Here is a 24,468-nt window from a genome sequence, read left to right on the forward strand (position 1 = left end):
GCCACTTATCCATCGGGCACTTTGGTCAGCGGCCATCGCATTGGCCATCGCTACTATTGAGCAGCTTAAAACCATGGCACAGAGCTGGTTCTCCTGATCATAGCTCTAGTTGATGTGCCTTGTACATAATCCGCGTTGCATTCACTGGCCACGACAGTAGTAACTATTCAGGACGCCTCGTTGGTCATTCAGAAGGATACCGGGCCATTCGGACCGCCGAGGAACGATCGAGTATGTAAGGACTCCCTCGTCATTTGGTGTGGCCACAACGATGGGTATCAATTGGACGACATGTACGGCCACGAACTCGCCTTCTCCTCCTAGGGAGCCGGCAGACGACGTCTACAGCTAGCATGTCTGTTCCAAGCCCCTGGGGATTCTCGGCGTGATGAAAGCATTGGGCGAATCTGGTCCAATATCAAACTGAGATTGACATGGCGAGAATCATCTATGCCAGCAGTGTTATACTTGTCATATTTGCGAGGCTGCTGCCACCCTTCGAGTTTCAACTTTGGTTTCAACGTCAAGGCGATGAACGATAGCTACCAGCATGAGTCTGCCTATCGTTGCTTGAAATTCCCCAGACTCATGTCGAATGTATCTATTTATTATCTAGATTCTGATGCCCTCCTTCACCACCTCCTTCCGGACATCGAACTCGGATCTATCTACGTCCACGGCATCAGTTCATACATAACCGAATCCCCCTTCAGTATCAAGATCCATGTCCAAGGCGTCATGGCTTACAAATATCACTCACGCTGCCTTCGAGCCATTGAGGCAACCTCACCAGCATCAGGCTCACTCTCGTCGACAAAACCAAACCTCTCATACAACGGCGCACCAGCTTTACTCGCATCCACATAAGCCCCAACTCCATCCTTATCTGCAAGGTCACATCCCCATTTCATAAGCATGGATCCGGCCCCTCGTCGTTGGTAGTCAGGGTGTGTAGCAAGTGTGTCGAGGTCTGCGTCTGTATCAGCTCAAGAACTGCTCACAGGGCTGAGTCTTCCATACAGTAATGCTTATAGTCGCCCATAACCCTCTTTCTCTCGTCTTCTTCTCTCTGGAAGAAAGCCTGGCACTCTTCACCCGGCATATCGTCGTGCCAAGGCGGATATCGACGACCTCGCTCCTCAGGCATGGCCGTGTCCCATTTAGCATAAGCTGCTATACGGGGCCGACCTTGGGTATCCAGTGTATCAGGGTCAACCACTTTGACATAGCGTGCCAATGGTTTATTAATAATATCGTGATAGTTGGCATCATGCCACCACTTGCGCACCCCTAGAGTACCAGGCCACAATCGTTGCATGTCAGGGTCTTTGAACGCCTCGAACCAGAGATCTACCATAGCTGGGATATCCTCTGGAGTCGCCAATTCCAGTCTCAGGGCATTGGGGGTTGTCATCTTGGGTGTTGCTTGACGCGTAAGCCGTAAGAGTGCGGGGATGAATTCATCACCCTTGTATTTATACTGAGGGCTGAGAAACCGCTCCACATTTATTACTCTGCAGGTTTAACTGTCACCAAGACGAGTCAGACCAGCAGTTTTCTCTTTTCCTGGAGGACTTGGGTTCTCCTGGGCTCCTTTATAAGCACGCGCTGAGAATCGCTGTCTGGGTACAGTATTGTATCTCCCTCGAAAGGAGAATAAGACTAATATCTTATAGCATGTGCTATAGGTAAGTCTCAACTCGTTGCTCACTCTGTCTCCTCAACCAGCCTCGTCGATGCAAGGGGCATGGGACATTGAGGGCACGAGGCGATACATAGAAGTCAGGTTATGTAAATCCCTTTATAGCCCAGCTTTCGCCGAATCTAAAGGAGGAATAAACCCTTTAGGTCCATTGTGTCACTTTTTTTCCTCGTGGGGCCGACTAAGCCCTGCCACAGTTTCCATCAGGTTACTCCAGCTCATGGACATCTGAAGCCCTTCATATAGTACGAGACTTGTTAGGCGCTAATACTAGGCCGTGACAGATTAACCCTTAGACCTTTATTACTTCGTATTATGCATCAGTCTTACATGTTTGAGTGCTGGCAAGTTATTCACTCGCTCAGAAGGCCGCTGTTTGACAGCCTTGGCCCACTCTCCAAACCCGGCTCTCCCGAAGGGGATCTTCTTAGAGGCGAGGTTGCAAAAGTGGCTTTTCCATATGCATGCAAGTCTTGTCGTATTGTGCTCACATGTACTTGCTTGACGCAACCTCCTGCAAGGTACCGTGCCGAGCCCAATACGGCGGCGGCGATACGAACTCGGTTCACTTTTCGTCTTGGGGCTAGAGAGAAAACATGGATATTTTAGCGCGATGGCATTCAAGCTTACTTGCATGCGTCGTTTCAACATGGGTGGCTTCACAGCTTGTGATCTTTATCTCTGCCTCCAACCAAATGTATGGATTGTTCGGATGAACCCCCACGATCCATACTCGTCGAGATCTGGTGACGGAATTTCTGTGAGTTGATTGGCAAAGTGTCTTATGCAGAGCTGATGCGCCAAATGTCCAAGACTCAGTCCCGGTTCCGAGTTGGTAGCCTTGAAGCCAAGCCAGCACAGCATCCGAGCGACACTGCGATTTGAGGGGGACAAACTACCAGTGATATGTCTTAAGATATCCACTTCAGTTATATTCCACTAAGCTCGCTCTTGGGTTTTGAAACGGGGAGTCTTCAGCGAGGTGGGACAGTGGCGCAGATGCTACAGGGCCGTCAGCCAACCTCTGAGCAGCAAGATGTCGTGCGATAAACGAGCATAGCTAAACATGAGCACGGCATCAACGTTCTCGTCTGAACTTGGGGTTCTAATCAAAGATTCCTCCGAAATACGAGGCCCTTCACGTGGGCATCGATAGGCTCATTGCATTGTTTGACATCAAGAAGACTACCTGGATAGCATTCAGACTCCAGTTTAGACAAAGCATACGCATTTAAGCACTATTCAGGAGGTTCAATTTGGAAGAGCTCAACTTCATCCTTGCGACGTCAATCGCGGAGTGTCATCGGAGTTCGGAGCCGGCTCCCGGGGCCTCACCCGTCAGCGGCCCGTTATCGGCCACCCGACGCCACGACCTGCGGTGTTACATGACGACAGATATTGGCTTGCGCCTCAATTTTATCATGATGATTGTAAGACGGGAGTCTAGCAGCTTCGTTGGAAGCCGCGTAGTCGTGCTTCGACTAAACTCAAGGGGACATGGGGTTATATAGGTTAGGGCCCAGGGGACATGAGGATTGATGTTATCGCATCTCATTCGAGGTATCCATTCGTTTAAGTCATTCGTTTACTTGTCCATTATGAAGGTCTTTGGGGCATTGGCGTTGGCCACCCTCGTCTGCAGAAGTGCTGGGCGTCCAGAGAAGCGAATGTTACTCGCGAGATCTGAAGGGACTGGGGAGCATGTTAAGCGTCAATCAGACGGTCGATGTGGAACTGGCTTTGGCACGGTCTGCGCGGAGGATGAGTGTTGCTCGAATTCCGGGTAAGTCAAGGAATCGTCAACACCAAAGAAATGCTAATCTCGCAGCTGGTGTGGAACTGGATACCTCTACTGCTCGGCTCCAGCGTGTCAGATTGAATACGGTCCAGCCTGCGACGCAAATGTGCGTCCCAATGGCCCCGACACTACCAATATCGCTCGACCCAGGATTGGAGACATTCCTTACGGTGAAGCCATCAATCGGTGTAGTCGAAATGGCGATATTGCGTTGACGTACGATGATGGGCCGTTCACGTACACAGAAGATCTCCTCGATCTCCTCCAGGTGAGTGACCCACCCACAGACCATCCGCCTCTAACATGTCTAGGAATACAACGCTAAAGCAACCTTCTACATCACTGGAAGAAACCTCGGCAAAGGAGCTATCAACGACCCAGACACAGCATGGCCTGCTCTCATTAGACGAATGATCAGAGACGGCCACCAGGTCGCCAGTCATACATGGTCTCATCAACGCCTCACGACGTTGAGCAGGTCCAAGTTCTGGAACCAGATGATTTACAATGAGATTGCTCTCGCCGACATCTTGGGATACTTTCCAACGTACATGCGACCGCCGTACTCGGCCAGCAATGAAGATACCAATGCTTGGCTTGATGAGCTTGGCTATCACATTACCTACTTTAACCTCGACACTGAGGGATATCTCCATGATAGTCCCAACATGATTGCTGCGTCCAAGGCCATCTGGGATAATACTGTCGAGGGCAAAGACCCCGAAACCAATAGGTGGCTACACATCGATCACGACCCCGTCTACCAGACAGTCTACAACCTCACCGAGCACATGCTGCAATCCATCCAAAGCAGCGACTTCAGAGCTGTCACAGTAGGCGAGTGTCTCCAAGACCCAAAAGACAACTGGTACCGCAAGGTAGGCAATCAACCGACGAGCAATGACCCCAGCTCAGAAAGCTCCTCCAGCTTCCCACCGACGTCTAACGGTCGCTGCGGCTCACGATACGGTGAAGCGACGTGTCGTCACGAGCCCCTCGGCGAGACTTGCTGCTCTCGGGCAGGATGGTGCGGTTCGACAGAGGAGCATTGTGGAAGAGGATGTCAGCCTGTGTTTGGGACCTGCAACGACACGCCTGAGCCGGGGACTCTCGACACCGAATGACAGGCGGAACAAGCGGCATCGCTGTGAAGGATCAGTGTCGCATGTCAGCCAAGGTTTTGGAACGGGCGGATCTGACAGAACATTTTCTATATCTATGCTGTTGGTTGGAAGTAATAACCTAATATTATTCCCGAGAATCTCCATGCGCATTATCTTGAATGTTGATCCCAATGAGGATTCCCTGTGCTTACACTCAGACATTGAATTCTCGCTTCCGATACTGGGGCAGTGACTCTCCCCGGGAGTAATCACGCCGACTGATGCATGAGACAGGGGTATGCCAATCTTAGAGTCCAGACCCTCAGGGGTAACGGCGCCACCAAAAATGCTTGTTATTAGCTGGGCCTACAGCTTCAGGATGCCCGTTTCTAGACGGGATGGCTTGAACTTTGACCTGAATGTCCAATGTCATCAGGTCTAAGCTTCACACCAATGTCTACCTTAATATCCATGGACAAATCATCAGAGTCCAGCATCACTCTGGCGATTTCAGCTCCTGTGTGGCTTGCCTCCACATCTCCACTAGCTCAAGGCTCATTTGAAGACGGTCGGCAGTCGGCAACCTCCATGACAACGGAAACATGTCTTTGGCGTGGCTTCTATTGGCTGGTTTACTGACCCATCCCCGTAGTTTCAGGCTGTGATCGGCAGGGCGCCGTCTTTGCCAAGGGCGAAAAGCAGAAACATTGGATGCCGAGAGACGCATTCTTGGGAGGTGGTAGAGACATGTATGAGACACGAAAACATTGCACTTTGTGTTTTGGTGTGTCAATGTGCAAACGGTTCCTGAACTGCCGCACTTTGAGCCTCTCCTATTCTCCCATAGGGCTGATGACAACGCTCATCAACACCCAAAAGCGGCATAAAGTGTGAGGCTGCATGCAGGACTGTGGCTGCCCCTGAGGCAGACAGCGTAAATGAACCAAACGGCATTCAGCCTTGGGTTGATCCGACTCGGGATAAGCGCTAGCGTCGTGTGGTTCTGTGGAAATTATCGAGAATAGGACCAGGGTGTAGCGTCCCGCTGGGCTGAGCATGGTCTGGGGAAGGGATACAAGTGTCTTGGCCTGGGGATGCGGACTGGTACATAAGAGAAGCTGTCTCCCTTCTTGATCCAGATCTCTATCCTCAACCATCCTCTCGCTCAAAGTCTCTCGCTCTACAATTCTTCTTCCATCCAAGATGCAGTCCAAGATCGTCCTCGTCTCCCTCCTGGCTTCGGCCGTCTCTGCCCAGGGCAACTTCATGGCCCACCCCCAGATGAAGCGCGACCTCCTCGCCCCCCGTGCCACCGACTCTGTCGCCGGCCTCGATAAGGAGTGCCAGGAGGCCATCATGGAGGTCTACAAGACCCTCCCCACTCCCGCCCCCGAGATCGTCAAGGACCTCACCGAGCACCCCCAGACCAACCCCTGCTCCTTCAGCACTCCCGCTTCTCTCTCCAAGGAGTACGCCAGCTACAGCTCCGAGGTTCTCGGCTGGTACTCCAAGAACGAGGCCGAGATCAAGTCTGCCCTCGAGGAGTGCCCTGCCCTCTCCAAGTACGCCAACGCCGTCCCCATCTGCTCCGATGCCGCCGCCGCTGGTGGTGACAAGGCCGAGGCCACCAAGACTGCTGAGGAGACCGAGGCCGAGACTGGTGCTTCCAAGCCCAGCGGCTCTGCCTCTGCCGAGTCTGCCAGCGATGCCGCTGCTACTCCCACCTCTTCCTCTCCCGCCCAGGCCACCAACGGTGCTGCCCGTGAGGGTGGCATGATCTACGCTGCCGCCGCTGTTGCCGGTATCGTCGTTGCTGCTCTGTAAATATCGCTCGAACAGCTTGGTGGATGTCTGTTACATTGAAGGTTAATTGGGTGATACCCTGCCTGCTTGTCTATTAGCATTTTTAATTAAACATTGCGAGCGATCATTGTCCTCGAACCCAATTTAAGCTTCCTTGTCGTGAAATTACAGCCCTACCGGACATGAACCTTGTTCCTAAAGTTACCAACTTGGCAAAGACTCTTGGCAACCGTCTTTGTTGGGTGCAACCAACACGTCGCACACTTCCAGTGTGGGTGACATGCAAGGGACCTAGCCGAAAATAGATGTTTGTTAGAAGATGGTGAAAGAGACTTGGAGCACAGATCATGCGTGAGCAAACAACCCTCAGCTAGTCCTTTATCAGCATCATTCTTCGATGCCTGAATGACACTGCCAAGATATCCCTCGGATGGTTTCTTTGATGAAACATCACATGGGAATTCAACGCTCGGGCAAACAGACCGTGATTAACCCTTTAGGTTTCTACATAAAGAGCGCGTGGATCCTCAGTCAGACATGTCAACAATCTCACCTCCTCCACTTCTCTCTCCATCATCATCATGGATCATACTCACGCTGGTTTCGCTGACAAGGTCGGCCGAGGTGTTGCAAAGGGTGTCTCTTTTGCTCTTGGAAAGTGGAAGCAGCTTCTCTTGACCTACACTTTTACCACCATTGTCGGCATCGCCCTTCTCTACATGCACGCCGGCATGTCTTCCACTCCTCATAAACGGTCTTATACTAACACTCTTTAGAACATGAAGCTTCTCTCGTCAAGCGAAGCTGGGGAGGTTTCGATGAACGTCCCATGACGGAAAAGTGCTATCGCCAGGAACGCACCGCCATGCTCCTCTCCCTATTCCTCGGTCTTTTGGGTGTTGACCAGTTCTACGCTCACCACTGGCCCCTTGCCATCTTCAAGTTCTTTACTCTCGGTGGTCTGGGCACCTGGGCTTTCATCGACATGATTCTCTGGATCGTTGGTGGTGTCTACGGTACCCCTGGATGTCCTGGTGGAAGCTCCAAGGAATGGCAGTATTGAGGTACTCTGGGTTGGTGTGTTGTTCCTGGTAGAGTAGCAATTAAATGACCTGAAATCCGAGACATGAATTCCCGTGTGACGATACCGTCATCTGCCCGTTTGTAGTCTCACTATCCGTTTTACTCCGCAAATCAAGACCTGCCGCGTGTTCCATGGGAATCATGAAACCGCATTAATCAAGGCAGCAATCAGACACGGCATGTTTCCTACGCCCCACTATCAAAGATCAATATCAAGGCCTAAACCGGGCTGTTATGTCGTGGACATAGCATCACCGTAGAGTTGGACAGTTGGTGATGGCCTCACTTGTACAAGAGTTAGAATGAGGGGTCAAATTAAACGCAAGCAGGTGTCGCCCAAGGCGCAGCCACCTCCTCTTCTTCATCTCCCCCCTCACGCCTCGTACATGATGCTTCTTCAGCTCGCGAATATCCAGGGATTTCGCAAACACCGTCAAACGCCGGCGTAGGCTCACACGAAGTGATGATTGCCCTCTACCACGCTAGCCGTTGAACTAACCAACGCTCGGGGTCCTGCCAAGATATGGCTTCACAAGGCCGTCAGAGAGCTACCTTAGCTAGCGTTTAATTGAGTTGAACGATATTAACCGAGTAGACCTCATTTCACCTTTGAATCACAAACGCCAACGACCATGTGTTAAATGAGACATTTGGCAGCACGTGGCCATCCAGACGTGACCACGCGAATAACCTCATGCCCACATCCCATGACACACAATGCACACACAAACTGACAATATTTCTCATTATACTCATTGATGCCATGGCAACCCTGACGAAAAATGAACCAAACCTTTTCTACACCAGCCATCTAAGCACCATTGCTCGTAAACACAATGACCAGCCCCTACTCGTCATCCTCGTCGTCCGAATCCGTCTCCTCCTCCTCGGCATCCTGACCATTAACCTTCTCCTTTGCCTCAGCGCCGTTCTCCAGCCTCAACCACTCCTCCCACTCGGGGAAGAGATCCTCGTCCTCTCCGGGCACACCGATGAGCTTGGCTACCCGTCCCTTCTTGTTCTTCTCCAAGTTCTCCTGCCACTCCTTCACTACAGGTACAGTAAGACTGGGCTGGTAGGTTTGCGAAAAGAGGACGGCCTCGGCAAGTCGGCCGGTCTTGGTGAGAATCTGAGTGCAGGCCTCGATATCACCGAGCAGCCAGCGGCATGAGAAGGCGACGTTGTGCGCGCCAGCCTCCTCCGCCTGAGTGGCCAGAGCAGTCAGGCCATCACGGTCACCCGTTGACGAGTGCAGAAGCAGTAGAGATCCAAGGTCCTTGGCGTGGGTGAAGCACTCAGCAGCGAGAGCAACGTCCCAGGCTGCCAGAGCAGCATCTCCAACAGTTTTCCACTTGTGGTCGGCGTCGGCCTCGCGAGCAAGCTCAAGCGCAATGGCAAGCTCGTTGAGAGCAAGAGCAAGCTCAAACTTGTGCTCGGGGTCGGTCGCCACCTCCAGAGCAAGCTCCTTGTGGCCCTGGCCTTCTAAGAATCGCGCGATCTTGTTGAGCTGGTCCTCGGGGATCGTCGGTAGCAGCTCAGCAGCTGTCTCCATATCCTCTCGGAGGACAAGAGTCTGGTACTCGAGCACAGGAAGAGACAGGCCAAACGAGGTAACACCAACATCCTTGTCGGCGAGGTAGATTCGAGAGTCGCGCTGGATGTAGCCCAGGATGTACATGGGCTTGTCAAAGTGGGAGACGGTGTAGGTCTGATCACCGACGAGGTAGTTGAGTCGGTTGGTGCTATTGGTGTAGATGAAGCAGTCGCCAATCCACTCGCCGGTTCGTACGCTGTCTGGTCAGCAGGTTCACACTCGGGTATCAAGGGTACTTACGTTTCGCTAATGTCAGTGATAACCTCAAATGCAGCCTCAACACCATCCTCCTCGACAAGACCGGCTTGCACAGCCTCGACGTAGTTCTCTCGAGAGAAGCGCAGCACGTAAAAGGTATCCTCGCAGGCAATCGTCACCAGCTCTCCGCTATCGGACCAGTAGACCTGCTTGGGCTCAACCTCAATTCTTCGCACAAGGCCACCAGTCGCCCAGTCAAAGAAAGACACGCCACCCTGGCCGGTGACACCAAGAAGAACACCACCGTGGAGCCTCTCAGCCTGGAAGCCGACATCAAGACCGCCGCTCTTCTCGACAAAGTTCTTGAAGATCTTGACGCTCATGGCAGACTCGCGGATAGCAAAGTCGTTGCTGTTCTCCTTGGATGCCCAGACAAAGTCGAGAGCAGAGCCAAAGGCCTTGTTTCGCCAAGCGAGGGCAGTGTAGATGATGTACTCGCCATCACCGCACACAGCAACGAAGCGGCCGTTGGGGGAGTGGATGAGTGTTTGGGGGTATACTTCGCAGGTACCAAGATCCTTGGTGGGAAGGGAGATCGGCTCGTTGTCCTTGATAGAGGCATCTGCTGCTATTAGCGTTCATCTCGACACATCTCAGGCATACATACCTCCTCCCTTGATGATGGCAGAGACAACCTCGTTGTGACGAGCCCAGATAAGCTTGCCAGAAGCATCCATAGACACAGCAGGCTCCTCACGACCAAGCTTGACAACAACCGCACCATCATCGAAACCCACAGCAACACCCTGCTTGCCCTTCTGATACGAGACACACCAAGCTCGCTCCAGGCTGTAGTTGAGAGACTGCTCAAATCGGTAGGTGTTGGCATGCCATATCCTTATCGTGCCGTCCTCGGAACCGGAAATGATGACGGGCAGTTCGGGGTGGTAGCAGGCAAACGAGACGTTGTTGGTGTGGCCCTCGAGGGTAGCGATCAGAGACTTGGTGGTGTAATCCCAAATCTTGACGGTTCGGTCGTCCGAGGTGGTGAGGAGGTAGGGCTTGTCGGAATGAGGGTAGTAATCGACATGGTTCACTCCCTTTGTCTCGTGAGCCTCAAGGGTAAAGTTGGGAGTGGAGGAACCGAGGCTCCAGATCTTGACTGTCCGGTCGAGACAGGCAGAAGCAAAGGTGTTTGTGTCCTTGGGGTTGATGGCAAGACCCATGACGTAGTGACCATGGCCCTCAAAGACCTGAACACACTTCCAACCCTTCTCCCAGTCCCACAGCTTAATGGTCATGTCATCTGAGGCAGTCAGGACAAATGGCTGAGTGGGGTGAATCGCAATCGCTCGGATGTAGTCGGGGTGCGCCTCGAACGAAGTGATCTTCTCGGAGGTGTTGTAGTTGTAGACACGCAGTTGGAAATCATCAGAACCGCAGACAATCCAGTTTTTCCTGGCGACGAATCGACCGGCGCGAACGGGGACATCGGTGAGCTCGAACGTCTTGACGATCTGTTGGGTCTCGTAGGACCAGATGTAGACGTGGCCTGAACTGTCAGCTGCGAGCAAGTCAAACAGCCAAGTAGAGCTTACCGCTGTAGAGGGTTGTGAGGATCCATGGTTCATGAGGATGAAAGTCAATGCCCTTGACTCGCTCGCTGCGAGCATAGAGCTGGCGCTGGATTGCGAAACGTGTCAGCTCAGATCGCAGGTTGAGGAGTCAAGACCAAGCTCAGATAGCAATGGAGATTGCCACGGCTTGACTCTGGCGCACGGAAGCAGTCACGAGACTGACCTTGACGTCTAACTTCATCTTGTCGGGTGTCGCTGTGCGTTGGCGCAGAGTTGAAGATGCAAGCTGGCCAGCAAGGGCGGTGATGTCCAAGTAGTGGGGTTAGCGGCAGGAATCCCTGGAGGAGGCGACCATGCAGCGGGAGGTTGTCGCAAAATCAAGTTGAGGCTGCAAAGGAGAAGGACACTGTACGGGGGGCAGTCGATCCGGCTGCTAATCGTCAATCGTGATATCTTGCAGCAGCTCGGAGCTCTGTTGCACATGAATCTCGAGCTCTCGAAATGTGTCCTGCGGCTCTTGCCAGGCTGGCCATGAGGTTTTGGCCTGAAGTGTCAGGCCCCCACATCCCTCTGCAGGGGGTGCCCCAGAAAAGGGGGTCTGTAGGGTAGGTGTCACCAGAAACATTGAAGAGGACAGCAGGACAGCAGGACAGCATCATGATTGGGAATGATGCTTCCAATGGATGAGTTTTATTGGGGAATATTGTTATTTCTTCATCTCAGCCTACTACTAAATTGTTTACATCGAGCATTGACCTTTGTTGCGTAGTCCACAAGTCATCTCGGTTATGTTACCTCTTGGACATTGTCAACATATCACGGGCTGCCTCTCAGATGAACCTCACCGTCAGGCATGATTCATGTTGAAACTGTCACTCAGTCAACTCGATTGTACCGACCAGGTGGAGTTTTCTATTTACAGATAAACTCCATACTACGTACAGACACCATCGTGCATACGGCTGCATCTTGCGACTGTAGGCATCCTATTTACAGCAACATTAGTGCCATTCTTGAAATGCTTATTCAGGTCCAAGAAAACCAGCCAAGATCAGCTTCGACACGCGTCTTGATTCGTATCTTGAACAAGTGTGGCTGTACTCCTCACTTCACAATCATTGTGCACCCTTGCTCTGTCTCTTGGGCTCTCGAATTGGGCAGCGTAAACCCAAAGGCCAGCAGCGCATAGTTGCACGAATAATTAGCCTCGCTTCCCATCTCATTTGCCCCTTTTGAACTTGGCTGAATTTCAGGTCAGTCACTCGCTTCAGATCAACACAGCCGCGGCCTCGAGGCTTCAAGTGTTCCAGACCTTCCCCACAGTCTGCCGTCCGCCGCACCAGACTCTAGCACTGTGTTTCCGCGCTGGCTGTACCAACCCTCCAGCGCCTCCACAGCCCCAGCCACAGTGCGAACATCCCCATTACTCAGGTCCACCCCACTGCCACCCAACCCAAGCCGCAATCTGATGGGCCCTGGATTTCATCACTATCCCTTTCTCCCATCCCCCGTATCTCTCGCTGTTTCGCCTCCCTCCTCGATACAAGCCTCCGTCTGTATTGATTTCAACCCCTTCCCCTTCCCCTTTCTCTTTCCTCATCGCAACGTCTCCTTCGCTTCGTCGATTCGCGATCCTACCTCGACCGAAAGCGGCTGGACCACGCTCTCTCCTTCGCATGCGGGGTTACAAATCATCGACCTGTTGAATCTCGTCTGCCACGCCATCACCATCTTTGCTTGCTCAGGAGTTTGTCAGCGAGCAGCACTGCCCATCGCTTAAATCTTCGTTTGCGATCTCTTGGATCCTCGAACCGGCTTCATCGATCGGGCGCATTTGATCTCTTGCAAATACCGCGTCGGTCGCAATCATGTCGTGGAAGCTCACCAAGAGTATGTCACGTTCCTAATTCTTGGTACAAAGCTGACATCTACCAGAGTTGAAGGAGACCCATCTGGGCCCTTTGAGCGCCTTTGCCCGATCGCCGTCCACCTCGACCATCACAGACAAGGACAAGGAAGGACAGGCTAGCGGAGCCGTCACTCCCACCACCGAGAGTGCCATAGGTGAGCAGAAGAAGAAGAAGAAGCCTTCTGCCAGTCGATAACTGACTTGAATAGCCGCCTCCGAGGCCATGACCCAAGCTCCTGTCAAGCCCCTCAAGCCCGGTATCCTCGTCGTCACACTCTACGAAGGCCAAGGCTTTTCCCTCCCCGAGCAGCACCGAAGCGCCTTTGCTTCATCACACCAAGGATCGCTATCCTCCGGAAATGCCCTTAACATGGCAGGTTCCGTTAGACCCGGATCGTCGCAGCGCGTCGCAGGTTCCTTTGTCAACGGATCTAGCCGACCACACTCTTCTGCTGGCGGCTTCGGCTCCCTCCCCACCAACCACGGTCGAATCTCCGGCAAGTACATGCCCTACGCTCTCCTCGATTTCGACAAGCTTCAGGTCTTTGTCAACTCGGTCGATGGAAAGCCCGAGAACCCTCTGTGGGCTGGCGACAACACTCAGTACAAGTTTGATGTTTCAAGAGTGACGGAGCTCGTCATCCACCTGTATCTGCGCAACCCCTCTTCCGCTCCAGGAACCCGAAGTCAGGATATTTTCCTGGGTGTAGCGCGCATCAACCCTCGTTTTGAGGAGCGACAACACCGTGGTGAAGACTCCAAGAGTAGTAAGAAGGACCGTGAGAAGGCTGCTGCTGAGCATAAGGAAGGCCACAGCGGTGTTGAGTGGGTTGACGTGCAATACGGCACCGGCAGAATCAAGATCGGCGTCGAGTACGTCGAGACCCGGGCAGGTAAGCTCAAGATTGAAGACTTTGAGCTCCTCAAGGTTGTCGGCAAGGGCAGCTTTGGCAAGGTCATGCAGGTGCGCAAGAAGGACACAACCCGAATCTACGCCCTCAAGACGATCCGCAAGGCGCACATCATCTCTCGATCCGAAGTCGCCCACACCCTCGCCGAACGATCTGTGCTGGCGCAGATCAACAACCCCTTCATCGTTCCCCTCAAGTTTAGTTTCCAGTCCCCCGAGAAGCTGTACTTTGTCCTCGCCTTTGTCAACGGAGGTGAGCTGTTCCACCATCTCCAGAAGGAGCACAGATTCGACGTCAACCGATCCCGCTTCTACACGGCCGAGCTTCTCTGCGCCCTGGAGTGTCTCCACGGCTTCAACGTCATCTACCGCGATCTCAAGCCCGAGAACATTCTTCTGGATTACCAAGGCCATATCGCCCTGTGCGACTTTGGTCTCTGCAAGCTCGACATGAAGGACGAGGACCGAACCAACACCTTCTGCGGTACCCCTGAGTACCTTGCGCCTGAGCTTCTGATGGGCCAGGGCTACAACAAGACTGTCGATTGGTGGACCCTCGGCGTCCTTCTCTACGAGATGTTGACAGGCCTGCCACCATTCTACGATGAGAATACTAATGAGATGTATCGCAAGATTCTGTCAGAGCCTCTGCACTTTTCCGATGTGGTTCCTCCTGCGGCCAAGGATCTCTTGACCAAGCTTCTGAACCGCAACCCTGAGGAGCGATTGGGTGCCAACGGCTCGGCCGAGATCAAGGCGCATCCCTTCTTCCATGCTATCGACTGGCGCAAGCTGCTCCAGCGCAAGTATGAGCCTACATTCAAGCCCAATGTGGTATGTAGCCCTGCTCTCTTTGACCTTACCTTTGCTGACTGATATTTCTAGACGGACGCTCTCGACACGGCCAACTTTGACCCCGAATTCACATCAGAAGCCCCTCAAGATTCTTACGTCGAGGGCCCAATGCTTTCCGAGACGATGCAGAACCAATTCCAAGGATTCAGCTACAACCGTCCGATTGCCGGCCTGGGAGACGCGGGCGGTAGTGTCAAGGATCCATCTTTTGTTGGAAGCCTGACAGACAACCGATAGATGATTGCTGTAGACTAGGGTTGGAGTTGCAGGAGGGAACATAGACAGCGAGCAGGCTCGAGTCTGGGATATACCCTTCACTCAGAGACCGGCAGGCCACAAGGTGCCGTTCTTACTTGAGCCAGATAGCTGAGGGCAGACATGCTGCCAAGGGAAACACGTGTGGCCATGACAAGCAACCTAGGAGACCTGAGGAGCCTAGAGAATGATGTAGATAAGAAAGCCTTGCTTTGGCGCTTTGGAGTTAGTGATATATTTGTGAGTGTTTAGTTCTGTGACTGAGGCTTTTCCACCCACCATCACTCAGTGTCAGACCCATGAGCGATTTCTATGATGCGATATCATGACCAGCCGAGTCACGAATTTTCTCAACCATGCGGGCCAATGGTGTTCGGCGATGTTTCCGAGGAAACCTGCAGCGGAAAAGCAGACCGGCGAGTCACCGCGGTGTGTCAGGTTATTGTGAATCGCGCTACTGTAGCTACCGGTAGCGCGGTGGATGGGGGTGATGGGTTCTGGATTTATTGCCGAAACTGGTATTCGGACCTGTGACGGAGGTCGGTCGGCGATGAAGCCGGGGAGGAGGATCGAGGCCGAAGAGGTGCCGTGATGTTCTGACTGTGCCATGTTCTGACCGTGACCTGCTGGATGATACTCTCACTGATTATGGAGACATGACGAAAGTAATCAGAGCGTCAGTCAGCCAACCTTGATGATTTGTAAATGGCTCTGTAATGAAGCAAGCTCTCATGCTAGAGCGGGGCTCACAGCTCCTTATCCACTAGATAGCTCCCTGGCTAAGCTTGGAGTAGCATGCTGCAGAGCCATGTTGTCATTGGAGGGGTTAAACTTGACATTTTTTGAGGTTGATCAGATCAGTTTCAACGATTGAGCGACTGCATAACTTGAGTTCTAGGTTTCCAGGTCAATGAGAAGATAATAACAAGAATCAATGTATCATTCAGCCTTTAATTAATTTCCCCTAATTAAACGCGTCATGACATGGCTTAATCGTCCTACATGTGAACATGAGCGCTCGGTGGGATGATGCCCCACGCCGACCACCCCCGCCGACGCCGCTGGGTGCTCCTTCCCCTCCCCCTCCACGCCATGCAGTCCGGGAAGGGAGGGAAGGGACCAGCCAGAGGAGGTTGCCCAACTTGGAACCTCCGATTTGTGTCATAATCCTCGTCTCCCCCTCTCTTTTGCGTCTCGACAATCTTTCTTCTCCCGTCACCATCATCCAATCTCGCCCGAACCTTGTGTCCATCGGGTAGATCTGATCTTGCTTCTGTCGACTTCCAACATCACCGACATCATCATCCCCCACCTCGAAAATGGCCCCCGCCAACACCCTCCCCGCCTGGTCGGACCTCCAGGCTCACCGCGATAGCGTCGGCAAGTCGTTTGTCCTCAAGGAGGCCTTTGCCTCTGACCCCGATCGATTCGACCGCTTCACCCGAACCTTCAAGGCTGAGGGCAGCAACGATATCCTCTTCGACTTTAGCAAGAACTTCCTTACCGATGAGACCCTCGACCTCCTCGTCAAGCTTGCCGAGCAGGCCGGCGTCGAGAAGAAGCGCGATGCCATGTTTGCTGGCGAAAAGATCAACTTTACCGAGGACCGTGCTGTCTACCACACTGCTCTGCGAAACGTTGGCGGCTGGGAGATGAAGGTCGATGGTGTCGACGTTACTGCTGGTGTCAACGAGGTTTTGGACCACATGAAGGAGTTCTCTGAGCAGGTCCGCAGCGGCGAGTGGAAGGGATACACCGGAAAGAAGCTCACCACCATTATCAACGTTGGTATTGGTGGTTCTGATCTGTAAGTGAGGATCCAACTAGAGCTATCAGCACTAACATGATGTAGCGGCCCCGTCATGGTCACCGAGGCTCTTAAGCACTACGGTGCCGATGACATGACCCTTCACTTTGTCTCCAACATTGACGGCACCCACATGGCTGAGGCTCTCAAGGCTTCTGACCCCGAGACTACTCTCTTCCTCATTGCCTCGAAGACCTTTACCACTGCTGAGACCACCACCAACGCCAACACCGCCAAGACATGGTTCCTCGAGAAGACCAACGGCGAGGGCGAGATCGCCAAGCACTTTGTTGCTCTGTCCACCAACGAGTCCGAGGTGACCAAGTTTGGCATTGACAGCAAGAACATGTTTGGCTTTGAGAGCTGGGTCGGTGGTCGATACTCTGTCTGGAGTGCCATTGGTCTTAGCGTTGCTCTGTACATTGGCTTTGACAACTTCCACAAGTTCCTCAGCGGTGCTCATGCCATGGACAAGCACTTCCGCGAGACTCCTCTCAAGGAGAACATTCCCGTTCTCGGTGGTCTTCTGAGTGTGTGGTACTCTGACTTTTTCCAGGCCCAGACCCACCTGGTTGCTCCGTAAGTCTCCCGTGGGAGGTTATGAATGCCTTCTAATGATTAGCAGCTTCGACCAGTACCTTCACAGGTTCCCTGCCTACCTCCAGCAGCTTTCCATGGAGTCCAACGGCAAGACCATCACCTCTGATGGATCTTCTGCCAAGTACACCACTGGTAAGTGAACCTCTGTGAATGTCAGTCAGATGCTAACAACTCAGGCCCCATCCTCTTTGGTGAGCCTTGCACCAACGCTCAGCACTCTTTCTTCCAGCTTGTCCACCAGGGAACCAAGCTGATCCCCACCGACTTCATCCTGGCTGCCAAGTCTCACAACCCCATCACCAACAACCTTCACCAGAAGATGCTGGCCTCCAACTACTTTGCTCAGGCCGAGGCTCTCATGGTTGGCAAGACTGACGAGCAAGTCCGAGCTGAGGGTGCTCCCGAGGCTCTTGTTCCTCACAAGCGATTCCTTGGTAACCGGCCTACCACTTCGATCCTGGTTGGCGGCACCATCGGCCCTGCTGAGCTGGGCGCTCTGATTGTCTACTACGAGCACCTGACCTTCACTGAGGGAGCGGTCTGGGACGTCAACAGCTTCGACCAGTGGGGTGTCGAGCTGGGCAAGGTGTTGGCCAAGAAGATTCTCAAGGAGCTCGATGAGGAGGGGAACGGCGAGGGTCACGATGCTTCGACGGGCGGCCTCATTGGTGCGTTCAAGAAGTATGCCAACTAAAAGGAAATGGTAATGGGAGGACAAATGGAACACTGTGGATAATGAAACATTGAAAAGATAGCATGATGAATCGATACGGCCGTGTTGCAAGATGAGTCTCGATGCATTGCGGCGTAGGCATGGAACATACGTATTCGTTCCCGTCGTCCGTGAAAGGTCCTCGGCCGATATTATGCTGGCTTGATTTCATCCGATGCATGGGATCCCATATGATGAGTGGCTGATGCATCTGATGTATGGCTTGATATCCAACATGTCAATGGACAGAGCAAGTAGACAGGCGGCACGTGCAACTGGCGTGTTGCGGGATTTGCAGTGTGCCTCTGTATACATCCACCTCTGTATAGGTCTACATATCAATGCATGTATCTAGAACCCATGCCTGCCGACAGGGACATGTGTAACGGAGAGGCTCCGAGGGAAAGGTGTTGGTGGGCAGAGCCCGATCGCCAAGAAGGGGCTCTGGAATGTAAAGGTCCGGGCTTCCATGTGTCCGGAACAAGTCGGCAAGTGATGGAGTGATGGGATTTTCCGGACTGGACTGAGACAGCGGAAGTGGTGAGACCAGGTGAGTGAGTGAGGTGAGGTGAGCATGGTGGAGTGTGCGGAGATAGATAGGATGGACCTGGGGAAGGACGTGGAGAAGATGGGCCTCGAACTGGAGTACAGAGGATGGCTTGAGTAGCAGTATGGGGAAGACGGGGAAGTTTGAACTCATGATTGCGCCTCGCTGCACGACAGTGACGGGGTTGAGTTGGCGATGGGGATAGCATCGGGTCATGGTACCTTTGTATCTTTTGACCTGGATGGCACGTTTATCAAGCACGACATGATGGCAGGCAGTAAGAGTAAGAGCAACGGGACACGCGGGCCTCTCATGACCCTTTCCGCAAGTGGTTTGCATGAGCCAACCCAGCCCTCTCTCGATGGAGACGGTGGTGTCTCAGGGACGGACTCTTTTCGCGGGGAAACGGAGAAGGCTTGCATTGAGAGCTTGCTCGGGGTGCAGCCGAGACTTTGGGGAAACCTGGGGAGGACTATCATGTGGCATGATGTTGGACGGGACATGAGATATTGAGGGAGCACGTTATCATGGGTTCTGTTGTTTGTGCATGTGTTGATGAGAACAGATCGGCCGATGTCGGGAGTTATGCTTGTCTTGACTCGGACTGTGGTTATCGTCGCTCAGACTGTGCAACTTGTAGACGACGATCGTCGACGATGGCGGGCGTTCCCGTTTGGACCCTTTGTCTGACCCCGTCTTTGGCCTTGCCTACCTGCCCCCTTGCCCGACCCTGCTTTTACCCCATTCCTCTGACTTTTGGTCAGTTGTCGTCTGTTACAGTAGACGACGGTAGTTTAGCCCAACTCCACACACACCGGCCTGTTGCTTTGTGCGATGCAACAAGAGGCGGAACAATTCACGGGGGAAGAGGCTAGAGACAGAAACGGGGTGGCACTGCTGATTTTGGTGTGAGTGGAGGCTCTGACGTCGCCACTGGAGATTTCGGACTGAGCTCTTTTTTTGTGGATGAGGCCTTTCACGATCGATGTGATGTTGTAGAAGACGCGAGGATCGATGGTGAGATTTTCGTTTCCTTGATTTGTTGGAGATTGTCACGATCAAGTTACGAGAGGACGTCGTGTCGTGAACGGTAGACGTTACTGTGAGACCCTGACTCGGGATATTTGGCCTGTCGTGCCTGGTTCGGCTTTTGCACCGGTTGGTTTCACAAGATTCAGCCTGAATAAACTGACTAATCAACTGGTTCTCTGTTATCACCAAGAGGCAGATCAACAGGCACGATTTGTGTCTCAGCCAAACGGTAGAAGAACGAATGGGCAAGCCGAAGCGGAAACGTGCCTTGGCGCGGGAGCCGACCAAAAGTGATACGGAGGCCGCTCTCCCTTGGCTCCAATGAGACAGCGGCAGTAATCGTAACCATAACTTGAGGTTTTTGAGCGTGAGCCCCACGATCCTTTTGAACCTAGCCTTGGCCATGCGTGCCAAGGAGAACTGTCCTCAGCTCCACTTGGATGGAGGACTGGGATTTGCTGGATTCGTTATCTTGGGATAAGACGGTGGCAGAAGAGCTGAGAACGGTGCGGCGGCGGAAAAAAAGGAGGCTATGCTTGCAAAGGAAACGGCGGCATTGTCGGGCTTGTGGTCCGGCAAGGATGAGGTCTTTTTGCAGCAGCATCGTGGGTTTTGCGCCGGACAAATCATGTTGTTATCTTGCTGTGCCGTCTTGGGATGTGAATCATTTCTTGTACGATTAGGGCATCAACAATATTTTGCGGGAATTATCTGAAAGCCCAGACCTTTGGGCTCTTCATCTTGATCATGACATGTTTATTACCAAGGCTTGCGCAGTCCTCAAATGTAAGCCCATCATTAAAAAGAATAAGGCCGACTCGGGGTTTCTGCGGCCTGTAATCATGGAGGATTATGCGGGCTTTTTGTTGGACGTGGCATAACAATTACGGTGGCCCGAAACGAAACTGTTCCGTTTTCCCCTGAGGTGTGTGTGTGTCTGGTGAAACCCAAAAGAGTCAGCCTCTTTTGGACAGGGATTCAGTGAGGGGGGCCTTGATCCCGGCACCTGGTGCAGGCGGTGATGGGTTCGTGAGATTGGATTGGATCTTTCAGAGTCTCAGTCAGAGGGGGATCAGCTTGGGGATAATGACGTAGCGGGCATGCAGTTGGTGCTTCTTTGAGTAAAGGGTATGTCTGTCAGAGTGTCACTGAACCCTCAAGACGGAAGAGATGATGGATGATTGACTCTTGTATTGAAAGAATACATGATACCGAGGTATTACTTAGCATTTGCTTCTGCGCACATGAAGACAAGAACGCCTCGCATCAAGTGCACTGCACATCTTGGACATGCGGGCATGACAGTAAGACATGAGGAGGCCCTATCAGTGGAGCGGAAACCACACGTGTCGACATGTGGGACATGTCAGTGTTCTCAGAGACGTCGGCTTTGGCTTGCGGTCGTGTGAAGGATGCCTCTAAACTGCAGCGGGCGGGAGAGAAATTGTCATGGACGAACAATGGGTGCTGTGGCAGATGCATATCATACCTATCCTTCAGAAGGGCTTCACATGCATCTGTCCATTTCAGCAGGGTCCAGGCCGAGTCTCTGACAGCCTGGACCTGCTGGGGGAAACGTCAACATCTCTCCACTCTGTCTGCGCCTCAGTATTCTGCTCACTTTAGCCTTTTAGAAGACGCAGCATCAGTCACTTTCAACTAATGCCTCAAAATCCAATGGCCGAGTCAAGAAACATCCGCCGTCGCCGCCGCCGTGAGCGCGCCAACTTGGAAACCCAAGTCCACTTCTCCACAAAGCCACCAACGCGGCGAATCGCAGGGTGAGTGGAGTTTGCACACCCCTGGTTTGCGCTGAGAAAAGGCCCTGCGTTCTTTGTCTCTGCGCCACCACGGGCCATTATCGTGAAAGAAAGACATGGAGGAAGCGCCGAGATACGGGTCATGACATGTTTACGTAGCTACTTGACATATTCTCATACGGACTGCGTGTACCTAGGAGAGTGAGGCCACGTCGAGATATTGGGTGAAAAGGGGCTCAGCTCGGTTGTAGAAATCATGCCTCGGATTCTTGGTTGACCGAAAAAATGGCGTTTTCAGCGTCCTCGGTAGCGCGAGCACGGATTGAAGTCATCCAACTTTTCGCAATAGGAGGTTGCTGAGACAGGTGATGTCAAGCCGACCATCAAGGCTACCCAAGAAAGGAGAGGCCTCCTCAGCCAACGAGCATCATCAGAAATGGACGGAAAGAAGAACCAATATTTTGATAGTACGTATCGGAATGGATCCCAGGCCAAGATGCAGTCGACGTCAGAGTTCGGTAGGAGGAGGACGAAAACGGTGGATCTCCAGTCTCCCCCCTCTCTCTGATCCACTTGACGGTGTGAGTGTGTGTGAGTGGTACCTGGGGGATCTGGTCGTTCCCGCGCGGTGCGCAGTCAAAGAAAGATGGTGAATTGAGTTGTAGAGAGGCTGATGCTAATGCTGATGCTGATGCTGATGTTGACCTGTTGGTCAAGCGGGCCGTGGTTGCGGGAAGTGATGCATCACAACGGGCACAGTCAAACTCAACTCTCAGGGCAGCCTCGTCTTCTCAACACGCAATTTCCTCGATGCTGAAATCACCCAACGAATAAACTGAAACCGAGCCTTTTTCCATCTCAATCGCTGGACCTTGGATGGCAATGATGGAGGTGGCGTGAGAGTCAAGGGGACCCTTAGAATGGGTGAGCGGCTTCAGGCAAAGCGGCCCAGCGGACGTCTCTGCTCTGCTCTGGCAGTGGGGCCAACCCAGGGCAGGGCCTCGCTGGGCTGTACCCTGTCCCCCCTGCAAACCCGCCTGCCTGCTGGCGAACCTGCAGGGTCTCCCAACAGCCTCCATCCGCCGCCCGTCAGTATGGAGGTACTCCGTCTGAGGTAGCCGTCTGTTGGGTTGCCACCGGTTGCAGTCCGTTAGCCTGCCGTCCTCCAGTCACCGTCGAGCAAACGGTAGCGCCGTATCCACCGGTGGAGTCTCCCCGGTCAGGCCTATCGCCGGGCGTCTCGCTCTGCGTAGTGTCATCATTCTGGCCCCTGTTCCTTGGTCTCTTGCAACCTCGTTGAGACTCCGAACCATGCCCTGGTTCGGTCTGATGCACTCGATCAGATTCGTTTGATACGGTTCGGAAGGGGTATGGTACGTACCCCCAGCTCGGGCGCCAAGCCCCGCTCTGCCGGTGGGAAAGTCGCTGAGGTCACCCAGAGGGCCCGATACGGGGATGGAGGCGATGATGGAATCGGGCCCCCTTCGTCTCCACCCCGGGCACCTTCCCTGCCTCGCCTTGTCTTTCCCTCCTTCCACCATGAATGTGTCAGAGGTGGGCGGCGTGGGTAAGGTACGTATCTTTGTATCTCGTCTCCCGTCGTCGTCGTCACTGACAAGAGGGTGGCTTGCTTCATCCTCCCATCTCGACGCAACATCCATATAAACTCGTCTTCCCCCCTTCATTACGGTCACCGTTTTCCTTCTCCTCATCTCATCCATCAATAGCTCTTTGGGTTTTGTGTATTTTCCCTACTTGACCACGAATCCTCTTGGCCATACTTAGGTCCATCGACTTACACCATCTACTACCATCACTACAAATACCATCACTACAATACCATCCATCATGGCTAAGAAGGCTGTTCACTTTGGCGCTGGCAACATCGGTAGGTCCACATTTGATCGCTCCTAGTCTTTATGCTAATTCTCCAGGCCGTGGCTTTGTCGCCTGCTTCCTCCACAACTCTGGTTACGACGTCGTCTTTGCCGATGTCAACGACACCATTGTCAACCTCATCAACGAGACCCCCTCATACCGTGTCATCGAGGTCGGCTCTGAGGGTACCACCGAGAACACCATCACAAACTACCGAGCCATCAACTCGCGAACCCACGAGGAGGATCTGATCGAGGAGATCCGCACAGCAGAGGTCGTCACCTGCTCCGTCGGCCCCAACATCCTCAAGTTCATCGCTCCCGTCATTGCCAAGGGTATCGACCGCCGATCAACCGACGACGCTCCCCTGCACGTTATTGCTTGCGAGAACGCCATTGGCGCCACTGATACCCTTGCCGAGCACATCAAGGACCCCCGCAACACCTCCCCCGAGCGTCTTGAGGACCACCACCTCCGCGCCCGCTACGCCAACTCTGCTATTGACAGAATTGTCCCCGCTCAGGACGCTGATGCCGGCCTTGATGTTACCCTCGAGAAGTTCTTTGAGTGGGTTGTTGACCGCACTCCCTTCGAGGATGTTGGCATTCCCGACATCAAGGGCATCAACTGGGTTGACAACCTCGGCCCCTTCATTGAGCGCAAGCTCTTCACTGTCAACACTGGCCATGCCACCGCTGCCTACCACGGTTACAACCGAAGAAAGCGCACCGTCTACGATGCTCTCCAGGACAAGGAGATCATGGCCGAGGTCCGAGGTGCCCTCATGGAGACCAAGTCTCTGATCGTCTCCAAGCACGCCATCGATGAGGAGGCCCAGGCTGCCTACGTCAACAAGATTGTCAAGCGAATTGGCAACCCCCATCTTGAGGATGCTGTCGAGCGTGTTGGCCGTGCCCCTCTCCGAAAGCTCTCCCGCAAGGAGCGCTTCATCGGCCCCGCCGCCGAGCTTGCCGAAAACGGCCAGTCCATCAAGTACCTCCTTGACGCTATCGAGATGGCCTTCCGTTTCCAGGAAGTCGAGGATGACGAAGAGTCCAAGCAGCTTGCCAAGATTATGTCAGAGAACGGACCCGAGGATGTTGTCAAGCAGGTGTGCGGCATTCAGGACAGCGAGAAGATCTTCCCCCAGCTTGTGCAAGTTGTGCAGCGCGTCCAGGCCGACAGCGCCGAGGACTAAGGGATCCGACAATCGCTCAATTTAGACGGGACGGAACAGGGCCAGAACAGGATAATGGGTGGCCCGCGGCGTTACGAGAAATGACATGTTTGTTCTTTACCGGAAGCATGGCGCTAGGACGGATTGGATTTGGGTCTTCACTTCGAA

The 24,468-nt window shown here is 53.3% G+C and overlaps 8 protein-coding genes across 8 annotated transcripts; 6 read left to right on the forward strand and 2 right to left on the reverse strand.

Annotated features, from left to right (window-relative positions):
• Window positions 1–752: 752 nt before the first annotated feature.
• NCS54_01186500 (N-acetyltransferase domain-containing protein) lies at window positions 753–1,414 on the reverse strand (the record flags this gene model as incomplete). The annotated part of the gene is made up of 2 exons (XM_053157123.1): window positions 753–970; window positions 1,021–1,414. 2 exons carry the CDS (start codon window positions 1,412–1,414, stop codon window positions 753–755), a joined length of 612 nt encoding a protein of 203 aa, XP_053013098.1.
• A 1,886-nt stretch (window positions 1,415–3,300) lies between these two features.
• NCS54_01186600 (Carbohydrate esterase family 4) lies at window positions 3,301–4,624 on the forward strand (the record flags this gene model as incomplete). The annotated part of the gene is made up of 3 exons (XM_053157124.1): window positions 3,301–3,485; window positions 3,531–3,768; window positions 3,812–4,624. 3 exons carry the CDS (start codon window positions 3,301–3,303, stop codon window positions 4,622–4,624), a joined length of 1,236 nt encoding a protein of 411 aa, XP_053013099.1.
• A 1,134-nt stretch (window positions 4,625–5,758) lies between these two features.
• Window positions 5,759–6,427, forward strand: NCS54_01186700 (Hypothetical protein; the record flags this gene model as incomplete). Its single annotated transcript, XM_053157125.1, has 1 exon — window positions 5,759–6,427. The coding sequence occupies exon 1, from the start codon at window positions 5,807–5,809 to the stop codon at window positions 6,425–6,427; it is 621 nt and encodes a 206-aa protein (XP_053013100.1). The 5' UTR covers window positions 5,759–5,806.
• A 560-nt stretch (window positions 6,428–6,987) lies between these two features.
• Window positions 6,988–7,469, forward strand: NCS54_01186800 (TM2 domain-containing protein; the record flags this gene model as incomplete). The annotated part of the gene is made up of 2 exons (XM_053157126.1): window positions 6,988–7,135; window positions 7,183–7,469. 2 exons carry the CDS (start codon window positions 6,988–6,990, stop codon window positions 7,467–7,469), a joined length of 435 nt encoding a protein of 144 aa, XP_053013101.1.
• Window positions 7,470–8,336: 867 nt separating this feature from the next.
• NCS54_01186900 (Coatomer subunit beta') lies at window positions 8,337–11,099 on the reverse strand (the record flags this gene model as incomplete). Its single annotated transcript, XM_053157127.1, has 5 exons — window positions 8,337–9,279; window positions 9,324–9,903; window positions 9,949–10,833; window positions 10,880–10,964; window positions 11,082–11,099. The coding sequence occupies 5 exons, from the start codon at window positions 11,097–11,099 to the stop codon at window positions 8,337–8,339; spliced, it is 2,511 nt and encodes an 836-aa protein (XP_053013102.1).
• Window positions 11,100–12,726: 1,627 nt separating this feature from the next.
• Window positions 12,727–14,769, forward strand: NCS54_01187000 (Hypothetical protein; the record flags this gene model as incomplete). The annotated part of the gene is made up of 4 exons (XM_053157128.1): window positions 12,727–12,748; window positions 12,794–12,922; window positions 12,977–14,511; window positions 14,563–14,769. 4 exons carry the CDS (start codon window positions 12,727–12,729, stop codon window positions 14,767–14,769), a joined length of 1,893 nt encoding a protein of 630 aa, XP_053013103.1.
• Window positions 14,770–16,106: 1,337 nt separating this feature from the next.
• On the forward strand, window positions 16,107–17,888 carry NCS54_01187100 (Glucose-6-phosphate isomerase; the record flags this gene model as incomplete). The annotated part of the gene is made up of 4 exons (XM_053157129.1): window positions 16,107–16,594; window positions 16,640–17,173; window positions 17,220–17,326; window positions 17,371–17,888. 4 exons carry the CDS (start codon window positions 16,107–16,109, stop codon window positions 17,886–17,888), a joined length of 1,647 nt encoding a protein of 548 aa, XP_053013104.1.
• Window positions 17,889–23,093: 5,205 nt separating this feature from the next.
• NCS54_01187200 (Mannitol-1-phosphate 5-dehydrogenase) lies at window positions 23,094–24,321 on the forward strand (the record flags this gene model as incomplete). The annotated part of the gene is made up of 2 exons (XM_053157130.1): window positions 23,094–23,133; window positions 23,180–24,321. The coding sequence occupies 2 exons, from the start codon at window positions 23,094–23,096 to the stop codon at window positions 24,319–24,321; spliced, it is 1,182 nt and encodes a 393-aa protein (XP_053013105.1).
• Between the last annotated feature and the right edge of the window lie 147 nt (window positions 24,322–24,468).

The sequence above is a fragment of the Fusarium falciforme genome, chromosome 9, assembly GCF_026873545.1.
Source record: "Fusarium falciforme chromosome 9, complete sequence".
Classification (NCBI taxonomy): Eukaryota; Fungi; Ascomycota; class Sordariomycetes; order Hypocreales; family Nectriaceae; genus Fusarium; species Fusarium falciforme.